At 36.3% G+C, this 19,273-nt stretch overlaps 1 protein-coding gene across 7 annotated transcripts in view; it reads right to left on the minus strand.

Moving 5' to 3' along the window:
* UHRF2 (ubiquitin like with PHD and ring finger domains 2) overlaps window positions 1-19,273 on the minus strand; it is a 72,921-nt gene that overhangs the window by 30,125 nt on the left and 23,523 nt on the right. For 6 of the 7 annotated variants that reach the window (XR_015169579.1, XR_015169581.1, XR_015169580.1 and 3 more), the window contains exon 4: window positions 6,135-6,353. Coding sequence is in view for 3 of the 7 variants with exons in the window: in XM_086415169.1 (XP_086271295.1) it covers window positions 6,135-6,353 (219 nt within the window). In the remaining 4 variants the exon portion in view is untranslated. Of the gene's footprint in view, window positions 1-6,134; window positions 6,354-10,898; window positions 10,981-12,630; window positions 13,515-19,273 lie in introns of those variants that run through there. The other variant, XM_086415173.1, reaches the window with a different exon arrangement.

Here is a 19,273-nt window from a genome sequence, read left to right on the forward strand (position 1 = left end):
CCATTGCCTTCTCCAATTTAAGCCACTAAAGTCTGTGATAATTTGTTACAGCAATAATAAGAACCTAATACAAGTAGGGCAAGAGAGAACAATAAATGTCAGGTGATAATCAGTATCATAAAGAAATTCAGTTAGACTAAAGGAGAATTTAAGTAACCCATGCCGGGTGTGTATGATTTTACACAGCATGATCAAGAAAGTTGTCTTTCAAAGTGATGTTTGAATAAAGAATAAAACAAAAGACAAAGCCAGTCAAATGAATACCGGTGTGGAGTAGACCAGTAAGAGGAAATGGTCAAGGGCAAAGGCTCTGAAACAGGAGCATGTTTGTATGATTAAGCAACATAAGGAGGCCAATACGGTTGGAATACAGTAAACTTTGATTTATAACTTGATATGGACATCAAGTTTATATTCTGTAAAAATGGTACATTCAATAATAAAATCACCACTAGCAATGTTATGATAAACAAGTATAGATAAAATTTAGTAAATGAAACCCTATAAAAAAGATGCAAAATACGTTAAGTATATTCATAGTTTGAGGTTAAATTTTTTTTTTTTTTGCTAAGTAGGATTCAAATTCTACTTAGGAAACTCTAATCTAGTATAATTTTATATAGTATTAAGTAAACAAGAGTAAGTGAACAAAAGTTGGAAAAATGGATTTAAACCCTAGACTTCTATTTTCCTCAAAGCTCAAATAGAAATAGAAATGACAAGTGAAAAATACAATGTGTTAACTAGGTAGTTTAAGCATATTCACCTTTTGGTACTCACATTAAAAATTAGAAACAATAATGAACTTTAACTCCAAGTTCCCTTATCAAATCTCCAAGGCAGATTAAAAATCATGTCCTCTATTTGCTTCTTCCTTTGCACCTTATAGTTCTATATAATCATTACAGGGGGGAAAAAAAAACAACAACTTTGTACAAAGAAAAATCAGCCCCAAAGACCTTAACTGAGAAGTTCTAATAAACATTCAAGAAAAGGACACAAAATTCTACCATAAAACAGAAAAATATTACAGCACACTATTTTTATAAAATCAACATAATTTGTAAAGGATAGCTAGATAGGAAAGATAATATACAGATTTCACTCACTAACCCAAATGGAAAAATCCTACACAAAATACTGTCAAGCCAAATCCAGGAAAGCATACCTACAAAATACCTGTCAAACATTGTAAGTATTAGTAAAATGTTCAACAAAGTTTTTTCTTGGCAATCAGGGTGGGGGAAAAAAAAAAGATACCTACTCTCACCACCTCCTTCTAACAACCAAGTGGCAACTGGTGAATGAAGACAAAGTTAAAGATCAAAGGAAAAAGAACACATAAATGTAATTCATGGAAAAGGGAATGGCAAACCATTCCAGTATTCTTGCCTGGGAAATTCCATGGACAGAGGAGCCTGGCGGGCTATAGTCCGTGGGATCGCAAAGAGTCGGACATGACTGAGTGACTAACACAAACATAATTCACAGATTATGATTACAAGCATAAAAACCCCAAAACTACCTACATGTAAATTAAAATTAATAACTCTAGTAAAGATAATGGATCCAAAATCAAAGGTTATTTACATACCAGTAAGAAAGAAAAATGAAATTTATTTACTTATAACAACAAGTGGTACCTGAGGCTAAATAAGAATAAAAGACACATAAGATCAGACCTCTGGAGAGAATTCTACCAGGCTGAGTCATATAATTGTCAACATTCAAATATTTTGAATCTATAAAAACATTTCATACGGTCCAATCTAATAAAAAGGGCTTCCCAGGTGGCACCAGGGGTAAAGAATCCACCTACCAATGCAGAAGACACAGGGACCTGGGTTCAATCCCTGGGTTGGGAAAATCCCCTTGAGAAGGAAATGGCAACCTATTCCATTATTCTTGCCCAGAGAATCTCATGGACAGAGGAGCCTGGGGATGGCTACAGTCCATGGGATCACAGAGTCAGACACTACTGAGCGCACATGCCTAACCTAATTAAAAGCATGACAAAATCATATTAAAGACCTAAATAAATGCAAAGAAATCACACTCATAGATTAGATTTAATCCTGTACTTATCAAATTCCTAATGGTTTTTATGTAGATGTTACCAAGATGACTAGAATGCTCTGTCATATTATGAAAGTATGAAACTTATGTAAAGATACACAAAACAAACCAATGATACAAAATAGAGATCAGATGGATGAATGGCCTTTTAAATGATGATGCCAGGAAAAATGATTATTCACATGTATTAAGGCAAGTCTAATGTTTACCTCACATTGTACCAAAAAACCTACTTCAAGTGGATTAAAGAGCTAAAGAAAGCTGGTATTAAGCTTTTATAAGGTAATAATGGAGAATATCTTTATGTTCTATGAGTAGGGAGAAGTTTCTCCCCTCTGCTCCACTCCATGTTTTACTGAGATATAACTGACATACAATTGTTTAAGTCTAAGGTGTACCAGACCACCTGACCTGCCTCCTGAGAAATCTGTATGCAGGTCAAGAAGCAACAGTTAGAACTGGACATGGATCAACAGACTGGTTCCAAATAGGGAAAGGAGTATGTCAAGGCTGTATATTGTCCACTCTGCTTATTTAACGTCTATGCAGAGTACATCATGAGAAGTGCTGGGCTGGATGAAACACAAGCTGGAATCAAGATTGCTGGGAGAAATCTCAATAACCTCAGATATGCAGATGACACCACCCTTATGGCAGAAAGTGAAGAGGAACTAAAAAGCCTCTTGATGAAAGTGAAAGAGGAGAGTGAAGAAGTTGGCTTAAAGCTCAACATTCAGAAAACGAAGATCATGGCATCTGGTCCCATCACTTCATGGCAAACAGATGGGGAAACAGTGGAAATAGTGACAGACTTTATTTTGGGGGGCTCCAAAATCACTGCAGATGGTGACTGCAGCCATGAAATTAAAAGATGCTTGCTCCTTGGAAAAGTTATGACCAACCTAGATAGATTATTAAAAAGCAGACACATTACTTTGCCAACAAAGGTCTGTCTAGTCAAAGCTAGACATGAAGCTTTTCCAGTAGTCATGTACAGATGTGAGAGTTGGACTATTAAGAAAGCTAAACACCGAAGAATTGATGTTTTTGAACTGTGGTGCTGGAGAAGACTCGAGAGTCCCTTGGACAGCAAGGAGATCCAACCAGTCCATCCTAAAGGAATCAGTCCTGAATATTCATAGGAAGGACTGATGCTGAAGCTGAAACTCCAACACTTTGGCCACCTGATGCAAAGAACTGATTCATTTGAAAAGACCCTGATGCTGAGAAAGATTGAAGGTGGGAGAAGAGGATGACAGAATGAGATGGTTGGATGTCTCATCACAGACTCAATGGACATGAGTCTGAGTAAACTATGGGAGTTTGTGATGGACAGGGAGGCCTGGTGTGCTGCAGTCCATGGGATCATAAAGAGTCGGCCACGACTGAGCGACTAAACTGAACTGAAGGTGTACAGCATAATGACTTGATATACAGAAAAGTTTACCACAAAAAGATTAGTTAACATCCAACACCCCACAGTTACAAATTTTTTCCTTGTGATGAAAAGTTTTAAGATCTACTCTCTAAGCAGCTTTAAAATATACAGTACATTATTAACTATAGTCACCATGCTGTACATTATATCCCTAGAACTTATATATCATATAACTGGAAGTTTGTACCTTTTAACCACTCTCACCCATCTCCCACCCTGACCAACCCTCAGAAGGTTTCTTAAATCAAGACACAGAAAGTATAAGCATAAGGGGAAATTTTTGATAAATTTGACCACCTAAAATTAAGACTACTATTCAAACATAGGGAAAAAAGATAAGCCACAGAATTGAAGCAGGTATTTTCTCCACATATAACTGAAATGGTCAAGTTACCATAACTAGAACTCCTAAAAATTCAATGAGAGACTACCTAATTAACTACAACATATACCAATGCTTGAAACAGGATCCTTAACGCTTGAAACAGGATTCTTACAAGAGATATCCAAATGGCCAATAAACATATGGTTCTCAATCTCATTAATAGTCAGGGAAGCGTAAATTACCACCACAATAGTGTATTATTAGAAACTCACCTGAGTACCAAAAACTCAAGTCTGACAAAATTAAGTGTGGTTAAGAATGCAGAGCAATTTGAACTTACTATGGTCGAAGTGGAATCTGGTATAACCACTTAAATATTTGGTTCTATCTACTAAAGTTAGAGATGCACAAGTTCTACAATCTTCTTCTAGACAACACTCACCCAACAGAAACTAACACACATAAGCAGCAGGACAGAAGTATAATGTCATGGAAGCACAGTCTGTAACAGCACCAAACTCCTTCCAGTGAAGGGAAAAGATTTCTAACAATGAAAAAAAATTCCCATCCACAAGCCAAAGTGACTCCTTTCTTGGCTCCTGTATCCTTAACAAGTCTAGTAAAAACCTAAATGACAGCAAACGTAAGCCTTTATAGGACAGTGTGTTTTATTTTGGGACAGCCCTCAAATACCACCATTTTCTCATGAGTCAATATTTGCCTATCTGTAATTTCCACTCAATCTTTTCTCTAGTCCCTAAAGCCAGAGTGCTCCACTCTTTAACTGTACCTCAAAATTACTCAGGAAAACGTTTTAAATAGCAAGCTTTTTTAGCTCAATGTTACAAGTACTGCTGTGTATACATGCTTTTTTTTTTCACTTCCTACACCTATGTACATTATAAGAATCTCTATATAACTAATTTATGTAGATGCTTTCTCCTTTCCTTCATGATTTGTATCCATGTCAGAATTTCAAGCTACTTAGAAATCTGTTAATTGCGTTATTACATCCTTAGCCTGACAACAGAATCACACTTGTGTTTGCACTAAGTTCTGAAATGGTTTTCTAAAATAAAAGCTCACAATCTTTTTCTTTATCTTAGGAGTCAGCAGACTTTTTCCATGAAGGGTCAGAGAGTAAGTAGTTTAAAATTCGGTAAGGTTCATTTTTGCAGCCACTCAACAATGCTGTTGAATACACAGATAAAAAAGCCAGTTTTAGCTAAAACATAAATGGGCACTGCTGTGTTCCAATAAAAATTTCTTTCCATAAAACAGGTAGCCAACAGGCCACAGTTTACCAACTTCTGTATTATATTACTCATCATAAGCAGATGCTTAATCTTAGATTTGTCATCTCAATATTAAACTAGATATATATGTATCCCTTATATATATGTACAATGCATAATCAGTTAACCAGAACTTAACAAGTATGTTAGTTTGGCTGCTTCTCTTAAGTAAAAGAAAACTGTCAGGGTCGTTCTAGTATCCGCAATGCTCAACACAACAAATGTACTCTTAAAAATTCATTCTAAAGAAAAATGCACAAAAGTGCATACACAAGATTTTTACTTAAGCATCATGATAAAGAATTGGAAATACTTTGGCAGACTTTTTTAAAAAAGTAAATTAGTGACTATTTCTCATTTTATTCAGAACTGAACACAAAACAGTGTTGACAACATTTTTCCAAGTGTAAAAAGGTAGCTTTGAAACAATGCATAGTACTTGTATCATTTGAAGGAAACATACAAGAGTATTTCTTAAAGAATTAATGATGGAAGTATCTGAGTGATATGAAATCTTGGGTGACATTTTACGTTTTGAATTCTTTTCAAAGGTGGTTTTAAGTTCCTAAGTTAAATAAAATTACTATAAAGGAAAATTTTTGCTAGTCTTTCAAGTCCAGCAGACAGCTGGCTAGGTAGACAGTCATTTCTATTCTATCAACACATCTTCAGAGCAAACATAGGTATTGAAACACATCTGTATATTATTGGTTTAGCCTAGTAGAATCCTGGACAGTAGACAAAAATTTCTCTAATAACATGTTCAATTATTTCCAAGGTGCTTTCAAATACTACTTCCAGCCTTAAAGTAGCAATGGAGATTTAAGGGTCATTCTTAATAAAAAATTCAAGAAATTTATTAAAAAGTTTTCCTCGAGGTATGGAAATTTCCATCTTTCATGGATTCCATCTTTTTTTAAATTAAAGAACATGTGCTTAACACTTAAAAATTACATTTCTTAATTCAGCAATTAAATGGCATCAGTGAAGAGAATCTTACCCCAAGAAAACAGTTACACGAAGTTCTTTTTTGGTCCTTGAGATTGTCTTCAATGTAGTGATTTCTGCATCAAACCAAAATCCTCTATTACTAGGACTTTCTACATTGTAATTAACCATTACCACATCACCAACATTTAGTTCATTCCATCTCAAAGTGGTTCTAGCTCGTGGTCGAAGATCCTTGACATTTATTTCTACAGTACCACTTTCCGGATATCTGAGGAAAAAGAATCACAGAACACTGCTTATGATTATGATTATCAGCATGGAAGACTAAAATTATATGCAATATGTATAAAAGCCTAATAATTTTACTCTTAATGGCACTTAAGTAAATTATATTTATTTCTGATTTTAAATGCCAGAATAAACAAGTCTTGTTAAAATCTTAATAAGTCATTCTTAATTAGCTTGGGGAGGGAGGTGATGGGGAATGATGAGTAGGGGTAGGCAAAAAAACCAAGTTCTTCTTTTCTACATTTTCTTAACCCACATTTAAAAATTACTTTAGTAAGACTAGATGCTGATCTCTTCCTGAACTTGGAATTAGTTTATCCAGCTCTGCCATTTGCTTTATGACTAATAAGAACATGCGTGAATGCTAGGTTGCTTCAGTCATGTCTTACTCTGTGCGACCCTCTAGACTGTAGCCCATCAGGTTCCTCTGTCCATGGGATTCTCTACGCAAGAATCCTGGAGAGACATGCCCTCCTCCAGGGATCTGCCTGACCCAGGGATCGAACCCACGTCTCTAAAGTCTCCTGCACTGGCAGGCAGGTTCTTTACCACTAGCGCCACCTGGGAAGCCCATGCGAAAGAATTCCAGTAGAATCTTGATCTTATTTGAATTTCTAAAGGTTTAACAAACCTAAACCTGATTTGAACTTAAAAGAAGGTTCCTCTATTTTGGGCCTAACATCTGGTATCCATAGGCAAAAATAGCAATGTAACAGTCCATAGTGCTTTCTATAACATTAATAAGATCTGTTGTCTTTATGTATTGCTCGCTAGTAGAGGGATAAGGAAACAAGTAATTTCTGGTTCCTGCTCTTGGAAAACTCAATCTCCTGGGGTAGGTCAAACTAATATAGCATTGGTTCTCTAAGCAGTGGTTCCGTTTGGGAACATGCTATAAATGCAAACTCCTAACTCCACTTCTGATCTGACTCAAACTCTGGGAGTGAGGCCCAGTGGTCTATTTTCACAAATCCTCTCAGCAATTCTCAAGCATACTCAAGTTTGATAAGCTACTGTGCTATATAGAAACACAAGAATAGTTAAATATCACAGCATTTTGTGATGGCATTAACAAGGTAGTAACTAAGGGAAAAGACCATTAACCCTTAACCAATTGGGTGGCGTACTCAAAATGTAAGTGAGCCTGAAGTTGGAAGCAGCTCTAGCAGCTTGTCTTGGTTCTTCCAAATCAAACAAGTACTATGCAGGCCTAGGACTCTCACCGTATGTCTAACTTATTTATAATAAATGGATATTAATCCTGGTGGGATTTTAGCTAATCACTCAATTTAATCAAACTTCTTCAAATTTTAGTTAAGCAGAGACGAAAAAAGAAAAAAAAATCTCAGACTCACAAGGGGCCTTAAAAAGGATTGGTCCATTCACCCTCAGTGCTACAACGCCCCTTTACCACAAGCCTCCGAGCAACCTCTGTTTGGACAGTGAGTGAGAAGAGGGCAGCTCTAACTCTAAAAAAAGTCACTTTGTTTTCACATAGCTCTGACATAGGCAAGAGAATATACTTGATACTGGACCAAAGATAAACACAATGAGTTCCACAGCTTAAGTGCCAAGAAGAAATATACATAGTCTCCACTAAAGACCTAATCCTTGATAGTCTAAGTTGGTCACCCTGCCACCCTTTAAGTATAAAACATTATAAATGAATTAACATAAAGTTTTGAATCCTTTATCATCCTGTCTCTTCACTCAAAATATGTTGTATTTTCACCCTGCCTGGGTTTAAATTCCATTTTAGCTTCCTACTACTGTGTATCCTTGGGAAAGTTACCAAGCTTCGCTGTTTTAGTTCTACCTGTGTTTAGTTTACACATGACTGTCTCTCACGTGTAAATACCTAATGGTTAACTAACTAGCCCATATGGTTGTTTTGAAAACTAAAATGGTGAAGACTTTTAACTAGCTATTTTAGGGCTTTTCTAATTCTGAAGTAGTGAATGTGTTTCCTGACTCAATATTCTTAAGGCCATAAATGATAGAAAACTATTCTTTTATATGAGATCCTCTTCTCAGCTATAACATGATTTTTACATCCTGACATTATCATATACTCCTGTATGGTTAATATAGGAAAAAAAGGGTATTTCACTGGCAAGAACTCTCCATTTGCCTATGATTGCCAAAGTTAGATACCAAGAATGGAAATATTTTAAAAAGTTTTAAAATCATATATAAAATCATGTTTACTGGAGATGAGTCAAAATAAACCATTCCCTATATCAAAGGAATTTAAGCTATGTTTGCCCTGAAACTAAGTTTGTATGACTTCAGAACAGAATTACATTGTAGAGCATATGAATACACAATCTTTATGTATAGTGTGTAAAAGTCATGAAAATGAAGTATACTTTTTCTAATGCCACCCAGAGGTGTTAAATCAGCTGCTAAGTAAGAAGACATAGAAAGGACCCATAAAACTATTTTTACCAAAGTCAAGAACACGCTGAGGCTCCATTATCACTTTTATTCTTTTCCTCAGCATCTTCATTTACACATATCACACAGGGATGACTTAAATGCTCTAACCCAAATTTCTCTTCAGGTTCATATATCCAACTGCATCTCTAACATGTATTTCAGGAGCACCTCAAATTCAAGAAATTCCCCCATCCTCTAATCTGCTGATGCTCAGTATTCTTTAATTTTTCATACTCCCAGAAATTGAAGTTACCCCCAATTTCTCCATCATTACTAAGTCCTCCTTCTGCATACTGTCAATGCTTCTTTAATGTAACTCTATATCCTCAGTAAAGGCTTGCATTTCTCTGAGGCTGTCAAGGCCAACTCATCTCCCTGTTTTAGACTCCTTAGATGCCACCATACTTTGGCCAAAGACTCTAAAACACAGATCTACTTAAAACATTTTGTGAAGCCTGATAACAATGTGTTCATAGGCTGTAGAAAAACAGGCATTCTCAAACACTGCTGATGGGAATACAAACTGATACGGTCTCCTTGAAGAGGGGAATTTGGCAATACCCAGCAAAACTGCCTATGTATTTACCTTTCGATCCAGGAATTCTATCTACTCTAGGAATCTGTCCCAAACATTAAGAAGCAAAACACCCCATGAAAAGACACATACACAAGGCTGCACTATCTGTAACAGCAGGACTAGAAATAACCAAATGTCCACAATAGGAAACTACCTACTACATGATACAATTATATAATGGAAAGGAATATGACATTTGCTGGAGTGATACATATATATGGAGAGATATATTAACTCAAAAAACACAAGATGCAAACAATATTTATCTTCTATTAAGTATGTGTTGAGATAAATATATTTGTACATGGGCTTCCCATGCCATGCTAGTGGTAAAGAACCTGCCTGCCAATGCAGGAGATACAGGAGACTCGGGTTGAATCCCTGGGTTAGGAAAATCTCATGGAGGAGGGCATGACAACCCATTCCAGTATTTGTGCCTGAAGAATACCTTCCCAGGTGGCTCTGTGGTAAAGAATCCACCTGCCAATGCGGGAGACATGAGTTTGATCCCAGGGTTGGGAAGATCCCCTGGAGGAGGAAATGGATACCCATTTCAGTATTCTTACCTGGAAAATTTCATGGATAGACGAGGCTGGTGGGCTACAGTCCACAGGGTTGCAAAAGAGTCAGACACGATTGACTTATATTATGTACATATAGAAGTGTGTATATATGTGTGAGTACACATGTAATCACACACAAATACTTATATTTTGACATAAAAGGATAAACCAAAACTCATTTATTTACCACAAAAAGAGATAAGAAATAGGCTAGAAGGAACCAAGATGGATACTGTTTTTCTTAATGTACTTATTGACATTTTTCCTTTAGAACCATGTAATGTTTCACATGATCATAAATTTACAAAATGTGATAAATCACTAAAAATCAAAAGCAAAATGAAAAAAGTGGCTTAAATACAAACTCTTAAGTGACTTGAAAATACACTAAATTAACTCTATATTCCCAGTGGAGTGATACTTATCTACTAAGGAGAAAGTAAAAAATACATGAACTTTTCACTAATATTGTTTGCAATAGTAGCACTGTTAGTCTGAAACCATCTTATGAGTAGAATACAGCAAGGTAATGCTGACATTATCAGAACTATGATTCTCGGGTAAGAGAAAAAATAAAAGATTAAATGATAGCCCTTCAACTCTAAAATTAATTGGAAGTATCAATACAAACATTTCTTAGCTGTTTCCAATGTGAAGACCTAGAAACACGATCAAAGTAAGTATCAATCAACAGCCGACTATACACTCTAAAGAACCAAAGCTCTTTAAAGAAATGGCTGAATCCAGTCCTCGGCAGGAAACAGGAGAGCTTGGGACATCCTGTTGTACCTGAGTGTAAAGAAATCCTCATTAAGTCAGGTTCAACTTGAAGGAGCTTCCACAGGCTAGAGATGAGACAACTTGGGCACCACAAAGAGCTGAGTTAAATTAAAGCAAGTATTAAAATCCATTAGTTCACATGATACTTAGTAAAAATCTCACTGACCTTGGAGGATCCTTTGGAGGATGCTAGGGAATTTACTCACTCTGAACACTGAAAAAGTTCAACAATTGACAGTTTATTCTACCTTTCGTATATGAATCAACTGTTAAGGAAAGTTCTTTATGAAAGAGCTATATAGCTAACAAGTGAAGGAAAGAGAAATATTACCATTGTTACCACATTTCATTACATAGCAATTCTAGGTAAAGGTTGTGTGGGTGCTCAGTCACTCAGTCGTGTCCAACTCTTTGTGACCCCATGAACTACAGCCCCCCAGGTTCCTCTGTCAATGGAATTTTCCAGGCAAGAATACTGGAGTAGGTTGCCATTTCCTACTCCCAGGGGGTCTTTCCTGGCCCAGTGATCAAACCCGCATCTCCTGCATTGGCAGGCAGATTCTCTTCCACTGCACCACCTGGGAAGGTAAAGGTTAATGGCTACTAAAACCACTAAAAGCTGGCAGCAAATTTCACAATGGATTTATCAGAGTGACAATATCCAAATCTTCCCACAAAAAAAGAAAGGGAAAGCAGGTATTATATGTTTCTCAATGTCATGCAATAGGTAAATAAATGGCATCTCTAAACTAGCCTTATCAAATGATGAAATTTAAAACCAATCAAACCTCTAGGTACATATATATGGATGGTTCTGCATCCATAGAGTCAACCAATCACTGTTGGAAAATAACCAGAAAAAATTTCCAGAAAGTTCCAAAAAGCAGAAGTTCAATTTGCCAGGTTCCAACAACTATTTATACAGCATTTTTTTTCAAATGTTTTATTTTATTTATTGGACACACAGTATGTGGGATCTTAGTTCCCCAACCAGGGATCAAACCTACTCCCTCCATTGGGAGCTCAGAGTCTTAACCACTGGACCATCAGGGAAGTCCCAATACAGCATTTACATTGTATTTGGGCTTCCCTGGTGACTCAGACAGTAAAGAATCTGCCTGCAATGCGGGACATGTGAGTTCGATCCCTGGATTGGGAAGATCCCCTGGAGAAGGGAACAGCTACCCACTCCAGTATTCTGGCCTGGAGAATTCCATGGACAGAGGAGCCTGGTGGGATATGGTCCATGGGGTCACAACGAGTCAGACACAACTGAGCACTTTTACTATATAGTATTTACAACTATTTACAGAATATCTACATTGTATTAGGTATTACAATTAATCTACACATGATTTAAACACGAGAATGTGTATAGGTTATACCCCCAAAAGTCATTTTTTTTTTAAGAAACTTGAGCATCCATGGATTTTGGTATGGACCAGGGTCCTAGAACCAATGCCCTATGTATACCAAGGGATGACTGTATAAGCTTTCAGGAAACTAACATTAACAGAAATGTAATCAGTGAAGTCCCAACTGTGGGAAAACTGAATAAACTGTCACTTGCATAAACAAATAATAAGGAAAAAAAAAAAGTAGGGGGGATCTGTAGGTTGAGACTTAACCTAGCAACAACATGCAATGGATGAATCTTAATTTTATCCTTATCTGTACATTCCAAGAATACATTTTAAAAACAAATAAGTCTGAATATTGACTGGTTATTTGATTTTAAGGAATCATTGTAAATTTCAGGTGTGATTTTTTTTTTTTTTTAACGTGCTGGGGTCCCCACGTCAGGTTCAGTGATTTGTTGGGGGAACTCACAGGTCTCATTCTCACTGAAGAGCACACAGTTCTTCCCATGGCTATGATTTACTATAATGAAAGGATACAAAGGAAATTCAGCAAAGAAAAAAAAAACATAAGGTCAAGTCCAGAGGAAATCAGGTACAAGATCAAGCAGTCCATTCCCAGTAGTCACACAAAATGTGCTTAATTCCTTCAGCAACAAATTCTGACAACATATGTGTTATAATGTTGTCTACCAGGGATGTGCAGTAAAGAATGCTCAAGAGTTTTATTAGGAATTGATCACATCAGCATTCAATGCCTAGCACATACCAAAATTCCAGACTCTCAGAAGCAGGTATTCAGCATAATCCATATTTCTTTTGAAGAGCTTATGCACAGTCAACCATTTTTATCAAGGAATGAGAATCCTCCTGAAAGTTAGCTCCCCAACACCAGCCAAAGGTCAACCAGACACCGACCTTTCAAAAAGTAGTAAATCTCTGGCTTGATGTTAGCTCTCTTCTGCACACTTTAAAAAGAATCCATTTAGCTATTTTCTCAGTTGAATGCTCTTAAGATGTCAACAAGATGAACCAGGAAAGAGTGTGGCCTTGGCTCAAACACTGTAACAGATCTCAAAAGTGCTGTGATTAAAAGTTATCAGTTAACCGCAATCATTCCCTGTAGGTCAACAAGTTGTCTTGAAGATCTGAGCAGTGTGCCCACCATAGCTGCTAAGGCTATTTCTGGTTGAAAACACTTAAAATTTGGGACTTGCTCCAAAATAATCCAGTGGTGGTACCTGGGGATGCTGGCAGGGATTGAACAGGATTGGCCAGGAGGTCAAAATGAGTGAAGATAGGTGATGAGTTCATTATACTTTCTCTCAACCTCTGCATAAGTTTAAAGATTTCTACAATAAAAAAATGCTTTGTGCTTGAAGTTCAAACGAAAGGATCTTCCCACTTTTTTTAAGTTTTCCCACAGGTGTACGAAACTCAAAGTTAACACTCAAGGCTTACAATGAGGACAAGCAGCCTCTGGTTCCAGCCCACCACACTTCTGATTTCTATTCCCCAGATGAAACTGTTTAACTTTTAGCTATTTTTGTTCACCTCCACATTTACATTTAAGCAACATGCTTACATTGCTTTTTACTTCAAACTTATTCTACCCACCCCTCATGTACAGCTCATTTGCCTGCCTGCATCCTCCTCTTCCTTATACTTTACTAACACAAGGCACTGCTCTAAGTGTTAACATTATTTACCTCTTAGGACAGAGATAGATATTATTCTATCCCCATTTTACAGACAAAGCAGAGAAGTTATTTGGAAAGAAGTAAGAAGCAGAGGCATGACTTGAATTGATCACCTGGCTCTAGACTCTTGCAATGATTGATGAACTTGCTTGCTCTTAAGCACATTAAACAAACTGAGTTGTCTGTACATATCAGTATTTTTTTCTTTATATCTTGACTAAATATTAATAACTCTTCACAGCTAACTAATGAAATATGCTTTAATTATACATCCACTCTTCCACAGCTTTGTTTTCTATTGTGTACTTAAGTTTTCTTTTTGGTTGCTACTTGCTTAGTTTTCTATTTACATATGGTAAAGAATCTGCCTGCAATGCAGAAGACCCAGGTTCGATCTCGAGGTCGGTAAGATCCCCTGGAGAAGGAAATGGCAACCCACTCCAGTATTCTTGCCTGGAGAATTCCATGGACAGAGAAGCCTGGTAGGCTACAGTCCATGGGGTCACAAAGAGTCAGACACAACTGAGTGACTAACACTTTCACTTTCACCATTAATTACCCCCATTCTGCCATAGCTGTTAAAACTCCACTGTGTTCAGAAATTTCAGGTATTCTACTAATCTTCTGGGTTGCAAAACATTTTCTAGATACCTCTGTCCTATTCTTATCTGGACAGCTTGATCTTCATTGATATCACGCTGGGATCTCCTATCATTACTTCCTGTGTTGAATCCTATTTCCCAAATACCATGTTTTCTTCTTTCTTGACTTAAACCTTGAATGTGATAGAAGTGATTAAAATGCTCTTTCATATAAATAAATCTTTTTGTTCTCAGTTTTTTCCATATGTGTGTGTGTGCTTAATCGCTGTGTCCAACACTCTGTCACCCCATGGATATGCCTACCTCCAAAGTACCTGGTAAATCCAAGATCTGAATCTTCCTAAGGTTTTTCAACACTAATGTACTTGCTTGTTGTTGGCTTACACTCAGCTCTATGGCCTGCTAAGTTTGGCATCATTTACCCATTAGCTTCTTACCTTTCAAAAGTTTGTTGTTTTCTCTTCTGTGTTTTACTTCTACCACATTATTTTTTGTCCTCAGGGGCTTATGCCTTTATTCTTTTACTATCTTCTAGGAGGGTTTAAGGAGTGGAGACAAACATGCATCTTAATCTGCCACATTTAGCTGGAAATCTTTATTCACCTTTAGTTTGGTTTCTTATTACTCACCATGTATCTTCTACACTCCACCCATACTAGTCTACCCTCAGGTAACACCTTATCTCCTTATCCTGGTATCCTAGCATTCTCCTCCTTCAGGAATACAGAATTATCTTCTCTACCTTATATTCTCAGAACTTAAGGTATTCTGAAAGCTAGGTGTGCATACTTCTATCACAACTTACACTGTAAAATACCAAGTTTTCATTAAGAACCAGGTACCATGTTCAACCTTTGGTGTGTTTGGGATATAACAGGCTGACAAATGTTTGGAAACATGCAACTCATTAAATAAAATCTTTTATATAACTAAAGCTCTTGAAAAAAATGTAATAAATCAACTATGACCACTGTGTTTTAGGATAGTTAAGTGGCAATGAAGAATTCTATACAAAGATAAGAAAAAGGTACTTTAAAGATTATGTTTTTGGCGTTCTTAAAAAGCAATCTCTAACACAGCATTCCTTGCCTCCCATGGCGTCAAAGAGCTGAAGATAAGCACTACAAACTGGTCCAAGCACTGACTTCTTCCAGCATTGGCACTGAGGAAGACTGCAGGAGACTGCATGAAATATTTTGGAAAGTGCTGGAAGCTTAAAAAAAAATTCTAAAACAGGGCTCAAGACATCCCTCAAAATCTGAAGCAGAGAGGTAGGAACTTATCAAAGCTGACTTTATCTAGACTGTGCCATGAGCTTACATACAGATATGGAAAGATGAGACTAGGGTCCTTTTTTTTGTAATTACACTTCGTGCATTCCTGTTCTCAGAACCTGAAGTCAAGTTATTACCCTAATAGAGATGTAAGACAGACTATTCTAGTTAGCTACTTTGCATCTTTGAGAGTAGAGAAACACTTTGGTGTTATACAGTCTATATTCTCAGATAAACCTTAAATATCCCTAAGTCTTTTCTTCCCAGTAACATTTTCATTGCTCTACATACTCTTCAGGTATCTTTTAGAGCTATCCTTCAGTATATGCTTTTGATGATCCTGAACTATGTGACATTTTAACAAAATCCAACTGTGTTCTCAATTAGCAAATCATAGAGTAAAACCTGGGGAATTAAACTACAAGGAAATTGATTAAGCACAATTTTTACAACAGGTTTGTTATAAGAAAGTAAAAGTACATTTCCTTAGGTGACTTGTAAGCTAACTAATCATTTTACAAGATTCAAACTGTATTAAGCAAAGTACTATCACTGCAACCTTCTTTCAAAACATGGCTTCCTGGGGTTAAAATGCTTAAATAAGGACAACATTCATCTGGAGGCATGTTCTAGTTTAGCCAATCTTTAATGTCATACTACATGCAAAAAGAGAGCATTTTTTAATCTAATAAGTAGCACTACTAACTTTCACACCTTAAATGTAAAGCTTACTCACAAAAATAACTTACTTAAAACTGCTTACAGTAGGACTTAAATACATACATGGAAATAAAAATTTATACAACATGTTAACAATGGTGTATAACTTTTAATTGTTAAAACAATGTAATTAGGTTTAAAAATACCTATGCCAAAGGTAAATATTTTAGAGTACTTACCAAAATAACTTGGTCTTATTAATAAATTAAAAGCAGAAAATTGGCTATTATTACTGGATACTTTTCGAGGTTGTTAGGGAAAAAGAGAACACAGTCAAGTAGATATTTACAAATGAGGAAATTATAGCTGAAAGTTTAAAAAAAGCAAAGCAAAAAACTTAACCAAGGACCTAGAATTCAAACCAAATTTCTGATTCTAATGCCTGAAAACTATGCAGCCTATAACAGAACCAATGATCTGTATACTTAATAAGGCCCTGGCTGCCTGTTTGAAAAGCAGATTCCTGGGCTCTACTCCAGGCCAACCCAATGCATGGAGTGGGGCTTTGACAGCCCTCAGGAAACTGCACTATAGACACCTTACCTGGGTCAATCCACAGTTTTGCTGACCATCTTTGAGAAATACTACTATAAAGGAATGATGTATAAATTTGAAAAAGTGAAATGAACTGATATCTGTAGTTACTTTTTTAAGCACTAAGTTATCTTTTAACACAAGAGAAGAACAACAATAAGGTTAAAGATCTAACATCTGCCCTCCTTTTGATTTCTATCCATTCAGAACACTGCAAGTCATAGAGGAAATATTCTAAGTTTTTGGCAAACATGTCAGTAACAACCAAGAAACAATGAAGCAGACTTGTCACTGCACCAGGGTTCTGAAACTTAACTTCTCATTTATAGCTCCCTACTCAAGATCAACATGACACGCTGACCTGATTTTTAAAAATCATACTCCTTTCCTCCCGTGAGAATACAGAAATCATTCAAACATTTTTGACAGTCCTTAGAAACAGATCATATCAATACATTCAAGAAAATCAGTTTTGTTACTTTATAGAACTTTTACTTAAAAATACCACTTGATTTTATTCAAAATTGGCTCACTGACTTCTATTTGTGGTAATCATAATTAAGGCTACTCAAAAGCATGCACCACAGGCTCAGAATAACTCAAAAAAAAAAAAATCTTAAAAAGACTGCTGGTGGCAATGACAACATTATTCTAAGACATTCACCAGATGGGCTTTTAATTGTAGCCCAGCATAAGCTACCCTCCAAGTCCTAAGTGATGCTCTAACAGTTCCATCTGATCTCATTCCCATGGGTTGAGCCTTGACACTGTGTTAAAAACAGCAGTTTAATAATCCATTTTTCCTTACAGAGAAAAAGAAAGCACACAGGTATTTGTTTATTGATTTAAGGTTTCTGTTCTGTAAAAGTATAACTGGAGAGACTGACAGAAAATTTAAAAATATGTAAAGGCAATGGCACCCCACTCCAGTACTCTTGCCTGGAAAATCCTATGGACAGAGGAGCCTGGAAGGCTGCAGTCCATGGGGTCGCTGAGGGTTGGACACGACTGAGTGACTTCACTTTCACTTTTCACGTTCATGCACTGGAGAAGGAAATGGCAACCCACTCCAGTGTTCTTGCCTGGAGAATCCCAGGGACGGGGGAGCCTGGTGGGCTGCCGTCTATGGGATCGCACAGAGTTGGACACGACTGAAGTGACTTAGCAGGAACTGCTTTATAATATTATATATATTTATTTATATATTAAAATATTTTATAAGCAGGCTTCTCTCAAAGTGAGAGGTAGTCTGGTAGTATGGTTCTAAGTATGTGCTTTTCCAAATCTCGATCTACCTCCTATCAACTATTCAATACTGGGTATGTTAGCTAACTTCTCTAAATCTCAGTTATTCCTTCTTTACACTTAGAAAAGTATCTACTCCATCGACTGTTTAACAAGGATTACATGAAATAATCCAGGTAAAGTACTTCTGAGTGCCTGGCACATATCATTGTATTAAAAAGAGAATTATTGAACTATACTTTTAAAAGGGTACTTCAGAATAATTTACTAAAAATTCAAAATAAGAAGTTTGTTTCCAAGGTAAACTGACATTTCTATTCTAAATGTGAACACTATGGAACATGAAAGCTTATATGGTAATTTTCACATCATTATGAAAACTCTTAACACTTATTCATGTTTCAAGATTTCAACTTTGCCTAGCCATTGACAGTTATTAAGATATAGAAATAAAGTAACTTTCATAAACATTTTCCCTCTTTAGATATATACTTCCTTGTTCAAACTACTAGAGGTTTCTAACTTACATTTCTCTTTATAGAAATTAGCTCCAATTTATAAACCAAGATCTCTAAATTAAACCACTAAATTTAACAAAGCAATTTTAAAAAGCCACTAACATGACTAGTATTCCCAAATTCACCTTTTCAAATGACCTATAAAGGTACATGTTATAAGGATGTACAAGCAGGAAAGCATGTATGTGGGAAGATTCTGAGATCTAATTCAACATGAAGCCAAATTCAGGAAGCTTGTCTTAAAACCACAGATGCATTTTAGAGTGTAATTCAAAAGGAAAGCCAGGACTAGATCTCAGAGCAAATATTCAACTACTATATAGAGTGTTATCCCCCACTCCAGAATTTACCAATACTTAATGGCTGATGGAACAGAGAGAAGAAATAAAGCATACTTTTAAACAGTCATTCTGGAGCTAATTCTGCAAATACTACTACCATGTTCCTTTTATATGATCTGGGTTGAGTTCTTAAGAGGAAGTGCAAGTTTGGGGAATTCAGAGAAATTTTCAAGTCAAAAGAAACAGTATGTGAATGATGTTAACATACTAAAATTGTCACAAAACTCAAAACATTGACTGGCTAAAAAA

Source organism: Bos grunniens, chromosome 8 (genome assembly GCF_055505025.1).
Source record: "Bos grunniens cultivar Pamir isolate PY7600 chromosome 8, Bosgru_T2T1.0, whole genome shotgun sequence".
NCBI lineage: Eukaryota > Metazoa > Chordata > Mammalia > Artiodactyla > Bovidae > Bos > Bos grunniens.